The sequence below is a fragment of the Passer montanus genome, unplaced genomic scaffold (assembly GCF_014805655.1).
Source record: "Passer montanus isolate IOZ18808 unplaced genomic scaffold, ASM1480565v1 scaffold55, whole genome shotgun sequence".
In the NCBI taxonomy this organism is placed as follows: domain Eukaryota; kingdom Metazoa; phylum Chordata; class Aves; order Passeriformes; family Passeridae; genus Passer; species Passer montanus.
The window spans coordinates 647,607-667,662 of record NW_024370485.1 but is presented as its reverse complement, the minus strand read 5'-3'; the positions used below and the strand labels follow the sequence as shown (position 1 = coordinate 667,662).

Genomic DNA, 20,056 nt, shown 5'->3' with positions numbered 1-20,056 from the left:
TGAACCTGGGGACCTTGCAGTGGGACCCCACTGGGGCCATCAGCAGGGACAGGGGCACCATGTCAATGAACTGAGCTGCCCTGTCCCCTGAGCCTGTTTGAGCCATAGATAAACTCTGACAGAGCATCTCCTCTGTTCCCCTTTAGTGCCAGCACAGTTCCCTAAAGATTATATGGCAGAGAAGTGTGGGTAGTCATAGATTGAGTGGAACTTCCAGGATGCTCTGGAAGGAGAGGGGGAGAGGCAGCATAGGGAAAGCCAGAGCCAATGGATGTGAATGTTATTGCACTGACTGATCCTTTTCCCTGTCTGCACGACTTAGATGGGCTACCACTGTTGGCTCTGTGGGAAAAACAGCAACAGCAAGAAGCAATGGCAGCAGCACATCCAGTCGGAGAAGCACAAGGAGAAGGTCTTCACCTCAGACAGTGACTCCAGCTGCTGGAGCTACCGCTTCCCCATGGGCGAATTCCGGCTCTGCGAGAGGTACCATTGTCTCGCCTCCCTCCTGTGCCACTGCTGCAGGGACAGGGGAACAGGCCCAGGGCCTCTGTCATCCCTCCTCATCCTCTCACAGAGTTCTTGGAGACTTCTGCATGGAGGAGTGGGATGAAATGACAGGTTTGGGTGACAGTGAGGCTGCTGTTTGATCACAGAGGTGCTCAGCCACAATACTGAGGGATAAAAACACATTCCTGAGCATGTGTCTTTAGAAAAGGAGAGCTTCCTGTCTGCACCTGTGCTCTTCATAGCCAGGATGCTCTCAGCAGTCTCCTTGGCCCAGTGCTTGGGGGAATCCCCAGTGCCTTATTAAATGGTTTGAATGTCTCACGCCCTCTGAATCAGCACTTTAAGGTGCCTTCAGAAATATTGTGATGGTTAAAAATGCCACTTTGGTTAGCAAGAAGGTTCTTGTCTTTCATGTTGGTTACCTGGCATTTCCTCTCTTGTGCATTATTTTTTCCTCATCCATGCTGGTCCAGTTCCAGCTCACATTTTTTTGTGCTCTTGACTAAATCCCCTTGTAGCCACTGCTGGTTTTGCTGCTCTGTTTTTTCCCCAGCCTTGATGTCTTTCCCACCTGCACATGGGTTTGCAGGACAACCAGCTCACCCTTAAAAAGGAGAGTTCACAGCATGTTTCAGTGGGTCCTGATGAAGTACCCAGACAGAGAGCTCAAACCCCTGCACTCGGGGTGCCCTCCTGACTGTGCTCCTTGTGCTGGCAGGTTCCAGAAGAACAAGACCTGTCCTGAGGGAGAGGAGTGTCGCTATGCCCACGGGCAGGACGAGCTGACGGAGTGGCTAGACCGGAGGGAAGTGCTGAAACAGAAACTGGCCAAAGCTCGCAAGGACATGCTGCTCTGCCCCAGGGATGACGACTTCGGGAAATACAACTTCCTATTGCGGGATGACGTATAGTGTGAGCTGGGGGGAGTCTGTCAGCTGCAGGAACACGGGGTGGGCTTTCTGAATGGCAGGAGCAGGGAGAGCGAGATCTCTGTCTCGCAGAGAACTTTTTCTTTTCTTTTGTTTTAAGATTATGAGACAATGATTTATTAGTGAAAGAATTTGTGAATTTGATTCTCGTTGGCCAGCGACGCCACGCTCACTGAGTTTGTGATCCATCTTCTCTCTCTTCTTTCTCCCAAATTCTCCTTCCACTTCATCTTTTTGTTTTCACTGTCCTTCATTCAAAGGAAGTAGTTCAGTCTGTATTGGGCTGCAAATCAGAGAATTTCTCTTTGTGTCATTCTTCTGTCTTTCAATTCAGAGTATGACTGCAGAGGTCTGGAGGACAAAGCCGAGAGAGAGGGACAGAAAAGTTGTGGATGTCCCATCCCTGATACTGTTCAAGACCAGGTTGGATAGAGCTCTTAGCAATGTGGTCTAGTGGGAGGTGTCCTTCTAAATGACAGGGGGATTGAAACTAAATGATCTTATGGTCCCTTCCAGCCCAGACTGTTCTATGATTTTATGAAATCTGGTGAAAAGGTGACCATGAACTCTATCTGTTCCTTTTCTCAGTGCTGCAGACTAAGCACCACTTACTCTGCTGCAGCCCTCCTGCTCTTCTGGGAGTTCAGTACCAGAAGGAGTTGTGGTGCAAAGAAGGAAAACCACTAGATTTGGCTTAAGAGATCTAGGCTTATGCTCTAGCTGTCTGTATTGCCCTGAGGCAGCAACTGGTGCTGAGGGGGATAACAGCTGTGTGGTATAAGGAGTGCAAGGTAAAAGCAGCAAAGTAATGAAACTGCTTGCAGCAGCAGGAGCCGGGTTGTAGGTGACTGTAATCAGAAAGGAAGGTGGTGACTTCTCATTAGATGTCTTTTTCAGTGTGTGGCAGGTGTTCAGGGCAGATAGCTTGGGTTTGTTTTTTTGGCTGGTGTGACTGGTGCAAGTAAAACAGAACCCATCTAGGAGGTGTAGTGGAATCTGTGACACACAGTGTGTCACTGAATCCACACAGCAGTATCAGTCAGGAGGGAGGTGGTCACCAAAAGGAGCCTGTGTTTCTGTGTTGCTTTGTGTCCTGAAGAGAGGGAGGGAGGGAGGTAATGGTGTTCTTTCTTACAGTTAAATGGCATGTGTTTCTGGTTACTCAGAGCTGCATTTTTCCCTGCACTGCCAGAGGAACTGGGTGGGGACCCATTTAAAAGGACACCATTGCGCAGCACAGGAAACGTTAAGCTAATGGGAATCCAGCTGGAAGTGCTTACCAGTACCAGAGGTCCAGCCCCCTCCTCCTCAGAGCCAGAGCAGGGAGCTTGTGCATGCACAGTGCAACCAGGATGTGACCCAGAGCAGGGACAGTGGTGAAGAAGGAGTGGCACACTGGGACTCAGCCACGGCCTGCTCTTGTGCTGCTTGATGTGTGCTTTGATGAGTAACCACTAATGCTGAACTCTGGGACACAAGTCTTGCTTTTAGAAGGGGCAGCAGTGAGAAGTGGTACTGCTCTGCATGCCTGCCTTGTCCTTTCTGTCAGTCTCATCCTGTAAGCAGTAAACGTGTTCCCTGTTCTGAGCCTCCCTCTCCTTCTCTCTTCTGCAGTCCAGCTGTGCTCTGCAGTTCTGCATGCATGGATGGCACCATCCAGTCAAACACAAACACATCTCCCTCCCAGCCTTCGTCAGGGATGCCTTTTTCATACAGGTTCTCCTGGGACAGCAGTCTCAGAGCCCTTGGGGCTGGTAGGGCTGTATCCATGGTAAATACAATCTGGCCATGAACTGCTTGGTGTCTTGGCATTGCTGCATCCTCCCATTCCTCTCTGCTCCCATATCCTTGGGGTTCAGAGCTTCAGGAGAGATGGGATGTGGAAATCGGGAGATGGGGAGATGGTGTGGGGCAGCTGTCACCTTTCTGAACCAGCCTTCAGGAGAGTGCTTCAGCTCCACTGGGATAGTTAGACTCCAGTTATGCAGCAGAGTGCTGGAGTCTTTCCAGAGACACAGTGTGCTCTAAGTAAACTGAATGCATTCTGCACTTAGAATCATTAAGTTGAAAAAGACCCCAAAGATCATCAAGACCAGTTGTTAACCTGGCACTGCCAAGTCCCAGACTAAACCGTGTCCCAAAGTGCCACAACTACATGTATTTTTAAATACCTCTGGGGATGGGGACTCGGCCTCTTTCCTGGGCAACTTAACCACTTTTCTGCTGAGCTTTTTTTCCTCTCCCTTAAAATATGGATGGTAGTCTCTGGTTTGCTATGAGTAATATCAGACATGGCAGTTTTTGAGTGGTCAGGTGCTGTATTTTCTCCTCTGTTTTTTGTGGTAGCTATGGTACCTTCTCCTGGTCATCCTTGTGCTCAAGTGGTCAACTTTAGAGATGGGAGGAGACAGGCATCAGCTCCTGGGTTATCTTGTTCTGCTTTTCTTGGGCAGAGATGCCAAGGAAGGAAATCTGGATTGGGGGACACTGGAATGTGTTTTTTATTTTTAAAACAAACCTGCATCTCTAGTGTGACTCTAGCGTTCGCTGAGCCGTGATTTCTCATGTAACCTAAACAAGAGTGGGTCACTGTCCCTTCTCCCTGCCTCTGCAATGACAGCTGAGCTGCTCAGTGGGGCTTCAGAGGTTTGGGCTGGGGCCAAGATGGGGAGAGGGTGAGGTGAGGTGAGGGAGGCCCACGGTCATGGGGGTTGCATCAAGTGTCTCTTTGTTTTCCCTGATATGATAACCTGGTCTGTGGTGTTGCAGTACTTTGTCACCAGACTTGTTTTAGTGTGTATATATGTGACCCTTGCCATGAAGCATATATACACAGGTATTAAATATATTGCTCTATATAATATTATATGTGTGTGGTATCGAAGGAATCTTTTAAATGAGGGTAAAGGAAAAGGACTCAGGCCAGGAAACGCAGCATCTCCAGTTTAATTATGAAGCCTTGTATTTGGGATAGGGAAAGAGAAATAAGAAAAGAGGGGATGGTTTTATATAGATAGGTATAAACTTTGAGATGGGACAGGTTTCCCTGTTCACATTTTTGAAACCCTTTAGGATGTCCTTGCAGTCCCATCTCAGTGAGAGAGTATTATACTGCTAACTAGTGAGTAAAGTTTTAATATAAGGCTTTGCTTATATTATTTAAAGGGACATTGTGATAGGCAGAAGTTTCACACTTGACTTCCCAGGCTTGCTTTGTCAGGCCAAGAGGGTTTTCTTCAGCACATTATGTGCTCTCAGCAGAAATGCTCAGTGCTCACAGCTCTACAGCAGATAAACCACAAGTTGTAGAGGCTGCTTTAGTGGTGTGTTCACAAGACCCTGTGATAACTCTCTCTTCTTTATTTGTGTGAGAGAAGAAGAAGAAAATTCTGCAGCACAGAACCAAATTTGAGGGTTTTTCACAAAGAAAGTGATGTTTTAATTTTATAACATTAGAAGAAAATCTCATATCCTGTAAAATAACCACAGACATTCACACAGAGCAGAAACTTACTAAATGCTGAAGGACTTAGTGAAAATCTTTTCCCAAATTCTTTGGTAAGGGCAGAGATTAAGGTGACACTGGCATTGGAGTTAACCAGGCCTTTACAGGGAGAAGTAGAAAAAAAAACCCAACAAAGCAACAACCAACAAAAAATACCCTACTTAGCTTGTATGAAACTGTATGTCAAAAATTAATGGGTTTTAGCAAGTGAAAGGAAAAGATAGCAAGGGGATGCTGCAGTTCTGAGCTTGGTAGTAATGATATTGAGTCCTTTAATATGTCTTCATATTAATATAATTTAAGAATACCACGCTTTACTATTAAAAAGAACTTAGTATCTTTCATAAGGTCTAGTATCAGGATAAATATGTAGATGTTTTAACAACATTTTTGTTTTTGTTCTTAAATAAAGAAAGAAAAAACCAAACTTGCTTCTTTTAGCCTTTGTAATAGAAAATAAAAGTGTGCACTTTAAACCCTCTCCTGATCCAGAGCGTGTTTGTGTTTTTCAAACAGCCTGCAAAGGATTTTATCTTGCTTTTGGGTTTCCCTGCTGTGAGGAGGGAAGAGGGGAGCACATCAAGCCTTGGACCACTGGGGCTTTCTCCCATCTTTAAGTATAATCTGCTACTCTTCTTGCTGAGTGGAAAATGGCCTATGTGCATATTAACAGTGGATGCAGTTCTTCATCAGACACACAGTTCTAGTGAACTTTAGGTGTGTTTAAGAAGTTTTTCTTTCCCCCTAGTGCCAAGAATCCATGTGCTCTGCATTAACACATAGTTTCAGGTGTTTGGGTAACCTGTGTTTCAACACCTCCAGTAATCGGGTAAACACATTCATCTAGAGATCCTTCTGTGTAGGCTGCTCTGTCCAACTGGGCTGGCCAGTTCTTTTGCCTGGCACTGTGCACCCTGCTAGGGAACACGTGAACATGTCCTTAGCCTTACTCAGTCGCACACTGCTTGGGCCATGGGAAGTGTCTGTGCACTTACTTTCCTCCTAGAGAGGATGCTGTGTGAGGAAACTGCACTGGGGAAGGGGTCAGTGTGAAAACATTCATTAATAAACCCAGCTTTTTAAATTTTTGAATCCATCATGATGACTTACTTTCCTCCTAGAGAGGATGCTGTGTGAGGAAACTGCACTGGGGGAAGGGGTCAGTGTGAAAACATTGATTAATAAACCCAGCTTTTTTAATTTTTGAATCCATCATGATGCAGATTAATTTAGAATTCTTGATTAAATCAAAACTGGATATGAAGACATGGGGGTCCCATGGATATGCCCTGTTACTGCTGTATAAACTGGTAGTGACCAGAAGGTCATATCCAGTGAGGCCTGAAGAGACAAGATTTGTCACACGTTTCCTTGATATGCCCTCTTACAGACATAAGAACTCATGTCCTTCTGGTCAAAGAAGAGGCCTGAACACATTCTTGTAGTGCAGGGGGAATGCGGAGCCGTGTGCACTTCCAAGGTGCATACAATGTGAGAGACATTAATGAGAGACATTAATTTACATTCCAAAGGTTGTTGAGGCCATGATGGCAAGAGTCAAGGGTAGCTTTTCCAGTACAATTGAAACCAAAATTGTCAAATTGTGAGACAGACAAAGCACCAGGAGAAGAACACCTGTTCTTGTGGGTTTGAGCCTCAGCTGTAAACTGGTGTTTCTTCACTGAAATAAACTTGTATTTTGGAGAGGAAGAAAAGGAGTGGTGATTTCAGTTATCAGATCTTCCTAGGAACTTCAGCAGATACAAAGACAAGGCAGAGAGACCCAGGTCAGCCAGGAAAAATCCAGGTACTGTGGAACATTGAGACGAGCAGGGTAGAAACCCCTGAGAGGTGGGAGGAAGGCTTCATACTGAACATGGTTAATGCCGTCACACAGCAGCCTGTCAGAGGGAGTTTGCTGCAGATGAGAATCCTAAGCAACCCTGTAATGGAGTCTGCCTACCACACTATAGAGAAACATTTCTGGGCAGTGACAGCAGATGATGCAAATGCTGTCATCCTCTTCATTGTGTTTGCTGCTGCCATTGCAACCAGGAACAGGGTCATGTTGTGTAGTGTCCTGTGCACAGTGAGCAGCAGAGAGTTCCTGACATGCATGAGCTGGGGAGGTGTGTTGGTCACTGCCTGGGCACAGAGGATGTAACTACGTAGGGCAGCTGGGGGGAAAACATGGGCCAGAAGCAACAAGCAACAAGCTAAATAGTGAAAGAGCCCCTAGTTGGAGGGAAGTGGAGGAGGAAGGGCTGTGGGCACACCTGCTGAAGCACACAGCTGTTTGATATGTGGTGGAGGAAGGCACTGAACAGACCTGGTTGGATGCTGTGGGATGGCTCTGGGCAGAGGTCCTGTGGACACACAGCTATTGGGGCTTCCTGGAAAGCTCCAGGCTCTGGTCAGGAGCTGTTCAGCCTCACCCTTTTCTCTCCAGGATGGGAGTGGACAGGACAGGACCTGTCCATTCCACATAACTTCTCTCCCTTCCCAGATTGATTATCACCTTTTGTTTCGGTGTTTGGTTCCTCCTCCAGGCAAGAGCAGTGTGTCCTGGTGCCACTGGGACAGGAGTGGTGTTTCCTGAAAAGAGCTCCAGGTGCAGCAAAGACAAGAGCAGGGACCAGACCAGATGACAGCTCCAGCTGACTCATTTCTCACCACAGCAGTCCTGTCCCTGGCAGCTCCCAAGACTGCCCCTTTCAGGAGTGCTCGTATCTGCAGTTTATCTTGCGGATGGCAGTGCCCCAGAAAACTACTACTTGTTCCAGAGAGCCTTAGGAGGCACAAACATAGCAGAGACCCCATAAATAGGGTCATTCATAACCATCTGAATTAATCCTCCAAAAAATTACATTTACCTAGGGGTGGGATAAAAGTCTCTAAAGCTAGATGCCGGAGTAGATTTGGCTGCTTTGAATTGGAAAAACACTCAGCTCTGGAGGTGCTCTTTGGCATATTTCCTTTGTTCTCAGTGGATTTCCTATGTCTGCCTTAGCTGTGGGCTTCCAATAGCACTGCAGCCCTCCAGGCAGATGGTTGGGAAGGATGAAGAGCTGCATACTTTTGCTAATTGAATCCCAAGGCACATGACCCTGTCTGTACCCCAGCAAAGCTCTGAGACAGAGAGGGAAAGTCCTGCTTTCATGGGAGTGAGATGGCCTCAGTTTTCCTCAGCAAAATTGCTTGAGAGTAACTGCAACACAGCTGGGCATTGCCCCTGGGAGCTGTGGTGGGGATTCAATATAGCAGCATTCCAAAAGAAGCTCTAGGCAGCCTGGATATTCTCCTGTTTGAGACCATTCATGTCTTGGTTTTGGGGTATCAGTGGCAGCCAAACTGTCAAAGCCTTTTTAAGGGTCATTTGTTTTCTTCCAGCCCACATGCCTTCCCCAGGCTCAGCTGACTCCTGTATCTTTCTGTCAAGCTCAGACCTCTTGTGCTACAATGCTGCAGGATCCCTGCTCTTGCTGGGACCATGTTGTCCTTAGCAGATGTGAGTAGGAAGAGATGGCTGACAGACAGCCTGGGTCCTTACAGACAGCCTGGGTTTTGAGAGAGAAGCAGCCACAGGAATGTGTCTCTTGCTGTCCCACCCAATGATCTCCCATGGCCCAACACCACAGGCCTTGGATTTCCCCATCCTGATTTCAGCCCCTTGGTTTATTGCTGCTCTTGGCACCTCCTGGACTCTGCCTCCTGCCAAGGCTTGTTCCAAGAGCTCCCAAAGCTGTCTCTGTCCAGGCTGCCAGAGTGTTTTCAGAGCAGGGAAATGCAAAAAGGCAGCTCTAGGTGTCCTTCCTGCCCAGGACAGTACAACTTCTGGTGATCCCAAGGCCCTTTGTCACGTTTTCTCCCTGCCTAATACCTAGTTCTCTGGCAAATGGCACCTCACAAGGAAAGCCACGTGCAGAGAAGCAGAGCCGTGGTGAGCCCAGCTGCCATGTAAGCACCTCAAGAAGGGGGAGATGTCTTGGCAGGGGTGGTGGGGAAGCAGAGCTCATTAACTTTTGGCACTCATTTTGGGGAATTAGTTTTTAGAAATTCTTTTGCCTCGGGCAGGAGGTGCAGGCACTTCCTTCCACTGAAGTTCACTGCTTGGCTGGGAGATCTCAGCACTGCTCTAACACACAGGGAGACAGGCAGGCACATTTGTACACATATATAGGAACATGTATGCATGCCATACCCTGCTGGGGAAGGAAGCCCTTTCAGAGGTAGGAAGGGAGCTCTGAGGGGTGAGGTGTCTGTGTCACATGCTGCTACCATCAAAAGTACACAAATGGTTGCATGCTCATGTTGCAGGCACCAGGCAGGGTGTTTAGCCAATACAAGAACCCTAGTCCCACTTTTCCCACACCCTCCCATGCTGGCTTCATTACTCCTTCTCTCACCTCCTTTTCTTCAAAGTAATCTGCTGTGGATGCTGACACCCCTGTGGTCTGGCCACAGCCTTCCCTGCTGCTGCTGTTCTGGGTATTCCTGCAGCTCCATGGATGTTTGTTGGCACTAGCAGCATCTGAACCCAGAAGAAGACAAGTTTCTGGGATGTGGTGCAAGTGTCCTTTCAGAATGGCCACGGTGAAACTCAGCCTGCAGGCCTCTGCCAAGGCGAGAAAAATTCCTTACCAAGCCAAATGTACCACAAAAATAAATAGTTAAGTCTGGAAGCTGTAAGGGGAATGTACAATTGTCCTAGGAACTAGTACAAGAACAAAAAATTGTAAAGATGTCTGTAGAGAAACAGTGGTTGACCTCTGGCAAAGGGTTTGCTTGGATAAGAGAAAGAGGAAACCACTTACCAAGCTGGGTTTGGTGCAAGAAGCAATCCCTGTGGGTGGGCCTGGAGCCTCCACTTTGAGGAGTAGGCTTGATTTGTGGGATGTGCAGCAGAAGATGTCTCATGTGAGGTACAGAAATTTCCAAGTAATGGCTGTACTGCCAATGTGAATGGTCTTGGGTGACTGAAAGAAATGGAGAAAAAAAGGGAAAATAGTCTTGCTTCAAGAACAGCAGAATTTGAAAATCTTCTAGAGGTTTCTAAATGTTTTTATCCTTTTTTCCAGATTCACTTCAGGGGAATGCCATCTTGTATGCCACCACAAAGTCACTTCAGTACTGCTGGCTTCTGCCTGTCCCTTGTCACTGCCCATGATCATACAGAACACATTACACCAGGCCCCAGATCATACAGAACACATAACAGCAGGTTTTATCTCTGGGGTGGCATTAATTTGACTCTCCTCTTCCTAGCTTGCTTATCTTTCAAACAGAGTAAGATATTTAAATGTATTTATCCCTTTGCCAAGGTGGGTAGCATGCCCTGGGGGTGGATGGATGGATGGATGGATGGATGGATGGATGGATGGATGGATGGATGGATGGATAATATTGTTGCATAAGATTTGTGTCCTCAGAAAATAAGACAAAAAGTTTTTGTTTTCTAAGGGGACACATTCCAAACCAAACTTTCACCTTATTGGAGGAAGCTGAGATAAAAGCAATTAGTAATAATAACCACTAATGCCTTTCTTTGGTCAAATGTCATTGCTGCTGCTGGGTTACCCATCAGCTGTGCTTTCAGACACACCTGAGGAACAATTAAATTCCCTTTTATGGTGGTGGCCTCATAAATCGATGAGCAGCCAGGTGCCCCACCAAGGACAAGACCCACAGCAATAATCTGCAGGAGTTTCTGACTGAGGAGGCACGCAGATGGGGCACTGGCTCTTGTTTTGGGTCTGAGGGAGGCTGTGAGACACTGGCAGGAGTGGAAACAGGGGAAGGGCTGCTCCAGAAGTGCTGTGAAAGTGGCCCTGTGGAGAAGTTGAGGGAACACTCCTGGGGGTGAAGGAAAGATGGCAACTTGGACCCATGCACAGAGAGCCCCCTTAGCCAGCTCCTTAATGAGCAGGGCTGTATCAGAGGTCTGAATGTCTGAAAAGACTCTTCAGGGTCTCAAACTGCCAGCAAGGCTGTACCTGTGAATAACACCTCAGCAGTGTTGCTCTACAGTTCACTTTGACCCAATGGCACACCTCTCTAGAGAGATCCCGTTAGAGACAGGAATAGAATCAGAGGTTTTAGAAGAGACATTTACATGCTTTGGTGCCAGCAGAAGCACCTGAACACTGCAGGAAGGCAAAGAGGTCAGGGGAAGGAAGGAACAAGAATTGGTTACTTAAAACAAAGAACAATTCTTTCAAATAAAAATGTAAAAGGAGAGAGAGTATGGACCAAGGCAAATGTTGAAGAACCCACTATCCTCCCCTCAGGACTGCTGAACACACTCCTTGGGCAAATGTGCCAAGAGGTTCAGCCAGCACAGCTGGGTGGTGTGGGTAACTGCCCAAGAGACTTGCAGAAAATACAGTGAAGTTAGCCCTGGTCTCAGCCAGTTAAATTGGTGTTCCTGGAGTTTGGCCTTCGCCATCACTTTAGGTGCCTCCTTTTGTGTGCCATCCACTTAGGGCCAGTATAAGTTGACCATGGCTGGTTGAGTCTGTGAGAAAATGTGCTGTAAAGGGCTGACTGGGCATCTGAGTGGTGGCTGGAGCAGAGCTGCCAGCACCTCCCCTAAAATGGGATCACAAAACCAATAAAAACATACCTGATCTGACAACTGTGCAGCCAGCACAAGTGATGAAATGTGTGGCCATGCCTGCATCTTTCCAGAGACAACATTTCAACTTCATTCACTAAAGCAGCTCAAATGCTCTGCTCTCCATGGCAGGACATGGGGGCAGACAGACATTCCCCACTGCTATGACTCTAATCCATAGTATATTTTCTGACTCCCTGGGGCTTGAAGACAGGGTGGTGTTGATGCTTCCACTAGTGATGTTACCCAAGCTCTTCTGGTGGGCAGGAGCTCATTGTTCTGGGATTCTGAATCAAGAGGGACATACAGTCGTGGTAGGAGACTTTGTGGGCATGGCAAACACCAGATGAGATGTACATCTCATCGCTCTCAGACCTCTAGATAAAAAATTAGATATGTCCATTGCAGGCTAATAATTCAAACTGCTAAGAGACAATTTAGATTATCTTTAAGGTACTTTCCAACCCAAACCACTTCATGATTCTATGAATTTTCTCTGAATTAATGTCTTCATTTTCTGAAGCCATAAATGTCAGTCAGTTGCTGCAGCAGTGGCTGTGAAGTTCTTGGGTCACTCCAGACATGGGGTCAGATGTTTGTTCAGCTTTCATAACAAGTTTGAGCCTGGGACAAAATCAGGGGGTCCAAGTGCAGCTGGCACTGGACAGCCACCATGTTCCCAGTGACTTTCCCATGCCAGCCTGTGATAAGAAGCAAAACTAGGCATATATGACAGTAGCTATCCCAAACATCAATGATGCCTGGCATGACTGGATGGTCTGGAAGATATCAGGTGAGGACATGGATCTCCTGGCTGGCAGGCTGTGCCCCAGGAAGGAAAGATGTGATCGTGTGTCTTGCTTACAGGAGCCAGAATGCACTGACCATCTGCAGACTCTGCTGGTTCCAGCTTTGGGTGGATGGAGAACACTGTAACAGCCCAGGTTGTCCCTGAATGGCTTCACCACTGATGGTTATGACTGGCACAAACTCTGAATAGGTTGTATCATAATTACAAATTCTACTAAACTAATTATTGTGTGATTTCTGAGCCTGATTAGATTGGGATCTAGATCACGAGTCTTCTCCAGTTAAACTCAAATTCTCAACTACCCAACCTGGCTAGGTAATTCCTTCTTTTTGGTTTCTACTGGGTTAAACCAAGTGCATTTCCTTATGGAACCAAACACCATGCCTGATTTTGCTGGGCTGTGTCCAATTGCTGTGGCTCACAGACCAGTGTAGGAATACCTGGTTTCTACCGACCCACACTGGCACTCTAAGGCTGAGCCTGGCAAAACAGACAGGAACAAACTGAGAAATTAAGGCACTTCTGTTGAAATACCACACTGAGGAAAAGAAAAGATTACAGCAGATGTAAGATGCTACTTCCCACACCAGGTTCTGAAAAAGAGGATCAGACCTTTATCCTTCTGTCTCCAGTTCTTTTTCCATGCTAAGAATTTCCCTGACAGGAGAAGAGGGGCTTTGTGTGCTCAAGATCTTACTTAACCAGCTGTTGCCAGGGTATTTGCAGGGTTCATGAACTCTCTTCCCGTACATCACTGCTCTAAGAGGAGGCTGTTTGCTTCCTGATAAAATTCTGTGGCACTTCAGAAGAAAAATCCTGTACTTTGAGGATGATGCACACTTTATAAGAAAGAAACCTTGTGCTAATATCATATTAACTTAGGAGGGACACACAGTAATTGTTGCATTGCATACAAATAATGCCACTTTCTTCATCTCAGCTAAGAAGTTAGCAGGCAGATGCAGACAGCATGTGTATCTCCCTGTAACAGCCTGCACAGCTTGGAGCTCCTCAGAGCCTCCAAGAACGCGTCAGAGGATCCCTCTCCTGTTGTGTTTGCAGCCAGCGTGCACCCCTAACAGCACACACTTGCTTTTTTTCCCCTTCAGACACATGTATTTGTTATAACACCTTGGGAAGGAAAAGGGTGCTGCCTTTGCAAAGTTAGATAACTGGCCCAGTTCTTTGCTGCCGGATTGGCTGGGAGAGGCCCTGTAAAACCACGCTGGCCAGGCGCCCAGCCCAGCCCTGCAAGGCTGCAAGCTATTTCCACAATTGGCCACTTCAGAGTGGGAGAGGGGGAGGTGAAGACAGCCGGGCAAGCTGCATCTCTGCCAGGCTGCTTCCCATTCTCCTTGTTTTTTCTCAGCCAGAGCAGTTCGGCAAACCTGCTCCGGGTGCCCCCGAGCCCATCTCGCACCGCCCAGGACAGTGGGGTGGCACCTTGGTGGCCAGGCACCTGGCCCTCCCTTAGCTCTGCTGGCACAGTCCCAGGACAGGACATGTCAAGCTGCAACAACCCTGGGGGCCCCACTGCCCTGGACTTTCCGGAAGTCCTGAAGTCCCTACTGGAGTATTCCTTGCCCTGGACCAACAAGATGACAGGTAGGATTGAGGAAATATGTACTGGGGGTTCTGTTTTGATTTCTTCATCCCCTCCTTCAGTTACAGGTGAGAAAGGGGCAGATCTTGTTTGCTGCAAGCTCTTCCAGGGTGTGTTTCCCCAAAGTGTCCAAGTCAGACAGGGAGTCCTGGCACTGTGCATGTTGTGCAGCTAGGAGGAAAACAGCAGCAATGGATTGATTATAAAATCATGCTGAGCTCCTGATCCTTTTAATCTCTGTGCTCAGCTACTTCTCTGAAACCCTCAAAGATTCATGCACAGAAAAGGCTTGGGCACAAATGTTCAAGTGACTTCCAGGATTACCACTGATTGTTGTCCTATGGTAAATAACCACTAAGTCTCCAGACATTGCCTTTTCCCAGACTCCGACTGTTCAGAGAGCCCAGCCTGCATGGGCAGGCTGACTGTGCAAACTTTGTTTAATTGTTTATCAGTGAAAAGCTGGGATAGAGAACACAGCAAATGTTGCATTTTCTTTGCAAGAGCACTTCTGTACTCCTAGGCTTTCTCATTCTCTGTGCAGCATCCTAGAAAACAAATGGAAAGGACCCAGGAGGTTATTTAGTTTGGGTTTTTGCTGTGCTGAACACTTTGCTCATGCTGCACTGATGGCTTTGCTAATGCTGGGTCTGCTCCAAGCACCCATCACAGAGCTTGAGTACTCTCTGGTTTTGGATAGGCTGCTACACAGCCTTGACAAGCTGCTTTTTGGTTGTTGTGTTTTAATGTTTGCTGCTGGGAAGTGTGTGGGAACACCTCAGTTCAACAAGCCTATGTCTGGCATGAGTGAGTTGAGCTCACAGAAACAAACATGCACAGAGCTTGTTCTTCTCTAGGAAGTTGCTACCAGGACATGCAGGCAGCTCTGCAGTGTGGAGGGGCGGCAGAACCCAGGAGCAGAAAAGCCATACACAGAGTGTGGAGAGGGACCCTGCTCTTGCTCCAGGGTCAGTGGGAGAAAAGGCTGCTCCTGTGACAGTAAAGCATTCATGTAAGGAAAGGCACCTGCCCACACCTGCTGTAATACAGTGAGCCCTATGGCACATGCACAGCTCCCTGTGGGAAAAGGAAAATAGGGCAAGGGGAACTGCCCCACCCCTAAGGGGCTCATTTTGTCACATTGCTCTGCTGCTGCCTCCTGTGAGCTCTCTCTCTTTGCTGAGACTGCCCACGAACAGGTGTGTTTACATATCATACCATATGCAGTCCCACTGTTTGTGTGGACCAGGGCACATTTTCCCAGCTGACAGTACCCAGGTAGAAAGTGGAACTGTCTGGGAGGAGGCAGCAACAGCCAAGGGCAGCTCATATGGTGCAGAGCCTTGCTGTGGCTAAGCTGAGTTTGGCTGCTTTTCTGGGATCTCTGCTCACCACAGCCAAGTGGATTCAATTAATCCAAGGGAGGGGTGCTGGCAAGACCTATCTGTTTAGAGTAGGGGGTAGAGGAGAGATCAATGATTTGAAGAGAGAATAATTTAGTCTTAACTCAATGTGACTTATTTGGCAGCCGAGAGTGCTGTTTTGTGGCAGCTTTCTTCCTCAGCTCCAGGACCACCCTGCCTTTCTGCATCACTTCCCGTAGTCCTCAGAACTGTCTTTATTATTCTGCCTTCCTCTCCAGACCAGCATTCCCATCATGGCCCTCTTCCCACAGAGCTCAGTTCTCTCCTTCTGGGCCTCCATACTTGGACAGCACTCATCTGGATTTGCTAGTTCTTAGGCCTCTCTCTGAAATTCTCTCTTCTGCTATTCAAACCTCCTGGTGGGGCTTGCTCACACCCTGTGCCCAGCAGTGAGCTGCTTATCACTTGCCTCCCTCCCTGCTGCACCCCAGAGCTGGGCTGTTCTGTAGCATCTGGCCCTGACAAGACTCCCAGCAGTAAGAGCCAAGGCCGCTGCATTCCTCTCCTCACATCTCACTATCCTCCACTCTTCCTTCTCAACTGCAGAGTGAAAGCAAATGTAAAAATCCCAGGCAGATCCCAGCTTAACCAAGAAGGCAAAGCTTGTGGTACAGTGCCTGCTTTCTGTTGGCAATTGCTTTGAGCACCTAATTCCCAGAGGCAGTGAGGAAAAGCTCTCAGGGCAGCCTCCCTCCTAGCTGGCAGGGCAGTGCTAATGCTGCAGCGGGGCGATGTGAGAAGCAACCCACAGGAATGTTCCTCAGGAACTCCCTCCCTCCTGCCTTTGGGAAGAGCAGCTAACACTGTGTAGTCTAGATCCTCTCCAAGGAAAGTCACAACTCACAGTGGTGCACAACAAAACTTTGTGCAGTGGAGCATGGGTGGAAATGTGCTGGAGGAAGAACATGGTCAATCTAAAGGGAAAAGCCCTGGAGTAAAAGCTGCTGAGTGGTTTTAATAAGCTCCCCTCATACAGACATTGCTCAGCAAAGCAGCTGCCATTGAGCCCTGCAGGGGGGATGTGTGCAGACCCTGTTCCTTGAAGGAGTGCTGTACAGTACTGAGGCACAGCATCAGCCTTGGGGGCCACCAGCACTGACAACAATGGAACAGAGTGACCATGAGAGCCACAACTGAATGGGAAGGAAGCCTGCAGCCTGCCCCACTTTGGCTGTGTCTCCTTGCCTAGGAGCTGCTCCTTTTTGACCTCACTTGGTTGTGCTCTCTATCTACCACCTATCAGTAGCTGTTTCCTAGACAAAAGCACCACTGCGGGCTTGCTGCCCCTTGCCAAGCTGTGTGTGCTGCCTCTGTCGTGTGTGGTCTGACATCTGTGTCTCATTACCCTCTGTGAAGTGGCATCTCCCTTTCACACATGTGCCTTTTCTTCCTGCCAGCTGAGCTTGGCAAGGCGGAGGGAGGCCATGGAGGGCACGTAGCAGCCCTGGAGCACACTGGGCAGCGGAGCATGACCTGCTCTGCCTGCTTCTTGCAGCTGGATTTATCAGCCTTGATAAATGATGCATTAACCTGCGCCGTTGCAGCCTATACTAACAGGGTGTCCTTTTCCAAGCTTCCCGCTGGGCAGCATGTGTGCAGGAGTTGCACCAGGCGTCCCACCCATTCCCTGTGAAGGAGGGAGCAGATTGGGCCTCCCGGCCCACGCAAGAGAAGTGGCTGCTGGGTAGGGCAGCTCCACATCTGCCCAGGTTGGCTGGAGATGTCTTCTGGTCCTCGCTGCAGTAAGACAATGGAGAAAAACACCTACACTGTGTGACTTCAAATCCATTCCTTTTCCTGGGGCATGTGGTGAAGAGTTTAGATCTGATTTTCAGAGTGGTTTTTTTTTGTTGTTGTTGTTGTTTTTTTGGGGTCTTGGTTTGTTTTGTTGGGGATTTTTTTGTTACAAAGACCGTCTGGGTTTATTAGTAAGGATCAGGTAACATCGTGCCTTGCCAGATAAATGAAATGTCTGAGGTTTGTGGCAGGGAAGCTCAACCAAGCAGACGCCCAAGTGCCTACCTGAGAGGAAGATGTCTTTTTTTCCTGCTGGCACGTATGGGAATGCCTCTGCCCTCGCGGCTGTGTGGGATGCAGACGGGCCGATCCCAGCGGAGCACACCCTTCCCTTTCCCGGCTCGCAGCACTGTATGGAAGGTCCGCTGCAGCCCCTCCTGCCCAGGGCAAGCAGCCACTGCTGGCAGGAGAAGCCTGTGCCTGCAGCATGACACTTCTGCGAATTTATTCATTTTGGGAGAGGCTCCTCAGTATCCACCTGTGCTCTCGGGAACGATCTTGGCAACATTTGCTCCCTTCGTGTGTTCAGCAGCTTAAATCCCAGCACGGCATCCTTGCTGCTAGAGCAAGGGAGCCGCTTGGGGAATCACAAGAATTTCTTGTGACCCTGACAATTTGGAAAGGCGGCCTCTCCTCCCTTCCCCCATGCCGGCACTGCAGTGGAGTCCCTCTCGCTGCCCGTGTTATGTAGGGCACGCCGCTGCGGGCATCGTGTGGGACGGAGGGAGATTAAATCCAGGCACGCGCGAAAGGTGATTTCGGGATCCGAAATGAGGATATGCAAGGGCGGGCAGGAGCGCTGGTGCCGGGACAGGGCGGAGATGGGGCTCGCAGGCGTCGCGCTGCCGGGGCGGCCCTGACGGACCCGCTCGGCCCCGGCCCCTCAGGCGGCGGCGGGAGCGCGAGAGGCGCGCGGCCTCCCCCGTGACGGTGACGCAGCGCCCGCGGGAGGGGCGGGACGGGGCGGGGCTCCGAATGCTAATGAGCTCCGTTGGGGCCCCGCCCCTGCACGTGCCCTGACGGGCGGCGGGATCGCCCTCTCCGGGGCGTGTGGGTGCCTGCGCCGGGCAGAGCGCAGCGCTGCGGGAGCCGAGCCGTGACACGCTGCTTTCAGCCCCTCGGCTCCCTGCAGCCTCCCCCGCCTGTGGACGCGTAGCTGGGAGCGGCAGTGAGGAGGGTTCCAGGCTTGCTTGACCTTAATTGCTGGGAAGTTGCCCGATGGCACGAGTAAACAGCGGATCCCCGCAGATTAGGTTCGGTGATAATCCACAGGGGTATGAGTGACTGCCTGCACATGCAGCCCTGCATGGGCTGGAGCTGCCTCTGCCACTGGTGATGTGGACAGCAGCTGTGTAAATAGCAGTGCTTATAGTCTTCGGTGCTGATGGAGCACTTTCTTTTTTTTTCTTGGCTTTTTTTTCCTTTTTTTTTTTTTCCTTCTCATCTGGCAGTATTTTTGCTTTTCTAAGTATCAGTTTCATTTCGAGGAAGGCTCAGCATTATCTGCACTGCTGTAATGCCCAGTGTACTGGTGTATAATAAAAGAAGTCCTTACACCTACGAATTTTGAGGTTCAAAATAATTTTTTGAAACAGTAGACAACATCCAGGGTAAACCACAGCATAAGCAAGGTTGGCAAGATTGTTGCCAGTGAGGATCCCACCTACCTTGCATGTCTAATATTGCACAATAGCCTTTAAATACATTTTGTGACTCTGGAGACTGTCTTTTTCTCCTTTCTGCTAAAAAAAAAAAAGAAAAATAAGTCAGCTTGTGATAAAGGTTTTAGTTATGTTGCTATGGTGCAGGATGCTGCAGCACACAGAATCTTGAATCTACAAAATAATGGGATTTCTTAAGATATTTTTGCACCCAGTCCTTTTTAAAGACATTAGTGCCAGCAGGAGCAATTTCAGTTCATGTATGGTTGCTGATAGGGATTTAGTGACTTTGTCTTGGGGCTGATTTTTGTGTTCAGAATCATGTGATGTGGCCTATGGAGATGTAAAATTCTGAAATTAATGTGATTGGGACGTAGTGCATTTTTCTAAAATTAGAAACATTTGATACTAGATTGATTACTAGATGACCCCATTCCAGCTCCTGAAGGTGTTCAGCTGGAGCCTCTGAAGCTGGCTGGAGAGTCCATTTCATCTTGATTATCCATCTCCATTCATGGTGTGACAAAGTTCAGGCTGTTCTTGTTCTTAAAATTTCTCCATGGTTTTCTTTAGTTCACCTTGTTCTGTTTCACTTCACACTCTGTGGAACTTGTTGCTCTCTGTTTATTTTGGTCTCTGATACTTTTTTGTTTGCATATTTAAGACGAAAGAATGCCTTCATTGTCAGCAGGTAGTTACTCCTGATTTACAAAAGGCTTGTCAGTAGACTTGAGACTCAACTGACTTTAGAGGGTCCTTGATTATTTTCTGTTCTTTTAACAGTGATACACTCAACATGTAAAAAATTTACTTGTTCACTTAATCCAGTGGTGCATTTTCAGCAAACTTTTTGAGAAAAGACCCTGCACTTTTGTCTGGAATGCCTATTGACAAAACCACAGTTTTCTGTCTTATTCTGTAAGGAATTCTATCAGCTAGCTGCAGTGTCTGTCCATTTGCAGTCTCTGCAAGCTACCTGTGGGTTTTCCAACTGCTGAGAATAATTTGACTCCCCAGTCCAAGCAAGCAGCTTTCTAATCCTCCTGAGCAGCAGAGGAGGGAGGGAGGTCAGCCAGTTCCAGCAGAATGCCATCCCCTGGAATGCCCTGCCATGGAGCAGGCACAGCTCACCAGCCTTGCTGGGAGTTACTGTTGTGTATGTTGCAAGGATTAAATAAATAAAAATAATGATATTTTTATAAA

At 48.3% G+C, this 20,056-nt stretch overlaps 2 protein-coding genes and 1 long non-coding RNA gene across 13 annotated transcripts in view; 2 read left to right on the top strand and 1 right to left on the bottom strand.

Moving 5' to 3' along the window:
* ZC3H7B (zinc finger CCCH-type containing 7B) overlaps nt 1-5,426 on the top strand; it is a 47,064-nt gene extending 41,638 nt beyond the window's left edge. For all 9 annotated transcript variants that reach the window (XM_039725279.1, XM_039725282.1, XM_039725278.1 and 6 more), the window contains 2 exons: nt 323-486; nt 1,229-5,426. In XM_039725279.1, coding sequence (XP_039581213.1) covers nt 323-486; nt 1,229-1,421 — 357 coding nt within the window. In that variant the 3' untranslated portion in view covers nt 1,422-5,426. The remainder of the gene's footprint in view (nt 1-322; nt 487-1,228) is intronic.
* Nucleotides 5,427-7,598: 2,172 nt separating this feature from the next.
* LOC120510093 lies at nt 7,599-18,101 on the bottom strand. Its single transcript, XR_005629420.1, has 3 exons — nt 17,418-18,101; nt 9,759-9,920; nt 7,599-9,559 (listed from the first exon to the last, which is right to left on the bottom strand). It is a non-coding gene; the product is annotated as an uncharacterized LOC120510093 (long non-coding RNA).
* Nucleotides 13,662-20,056, top strand: part of TEF (TEF transcription factor, PAR bZIP family member) — a 29,728-nt gene continuing 23,333 nt past the window's right edge. The window contains exon 1 of one of the 3 annotated variants that reach the window (XM_039725542.1): nt 13,662-13,973. In XM_039725542.1, the coding sequence (XP_039581476.1) occupies nt 13,871-13,973 (103 nt within the window). In that variant the 5' untranslated portion in view covers nt 13,662-13,870. The remainder of the gene's footprint in view (nt 13,974-20,056) is intronic. The other 2 variants (XM_039725543.1, XM_039725544.1) reach the window with 2 other exon arrangements.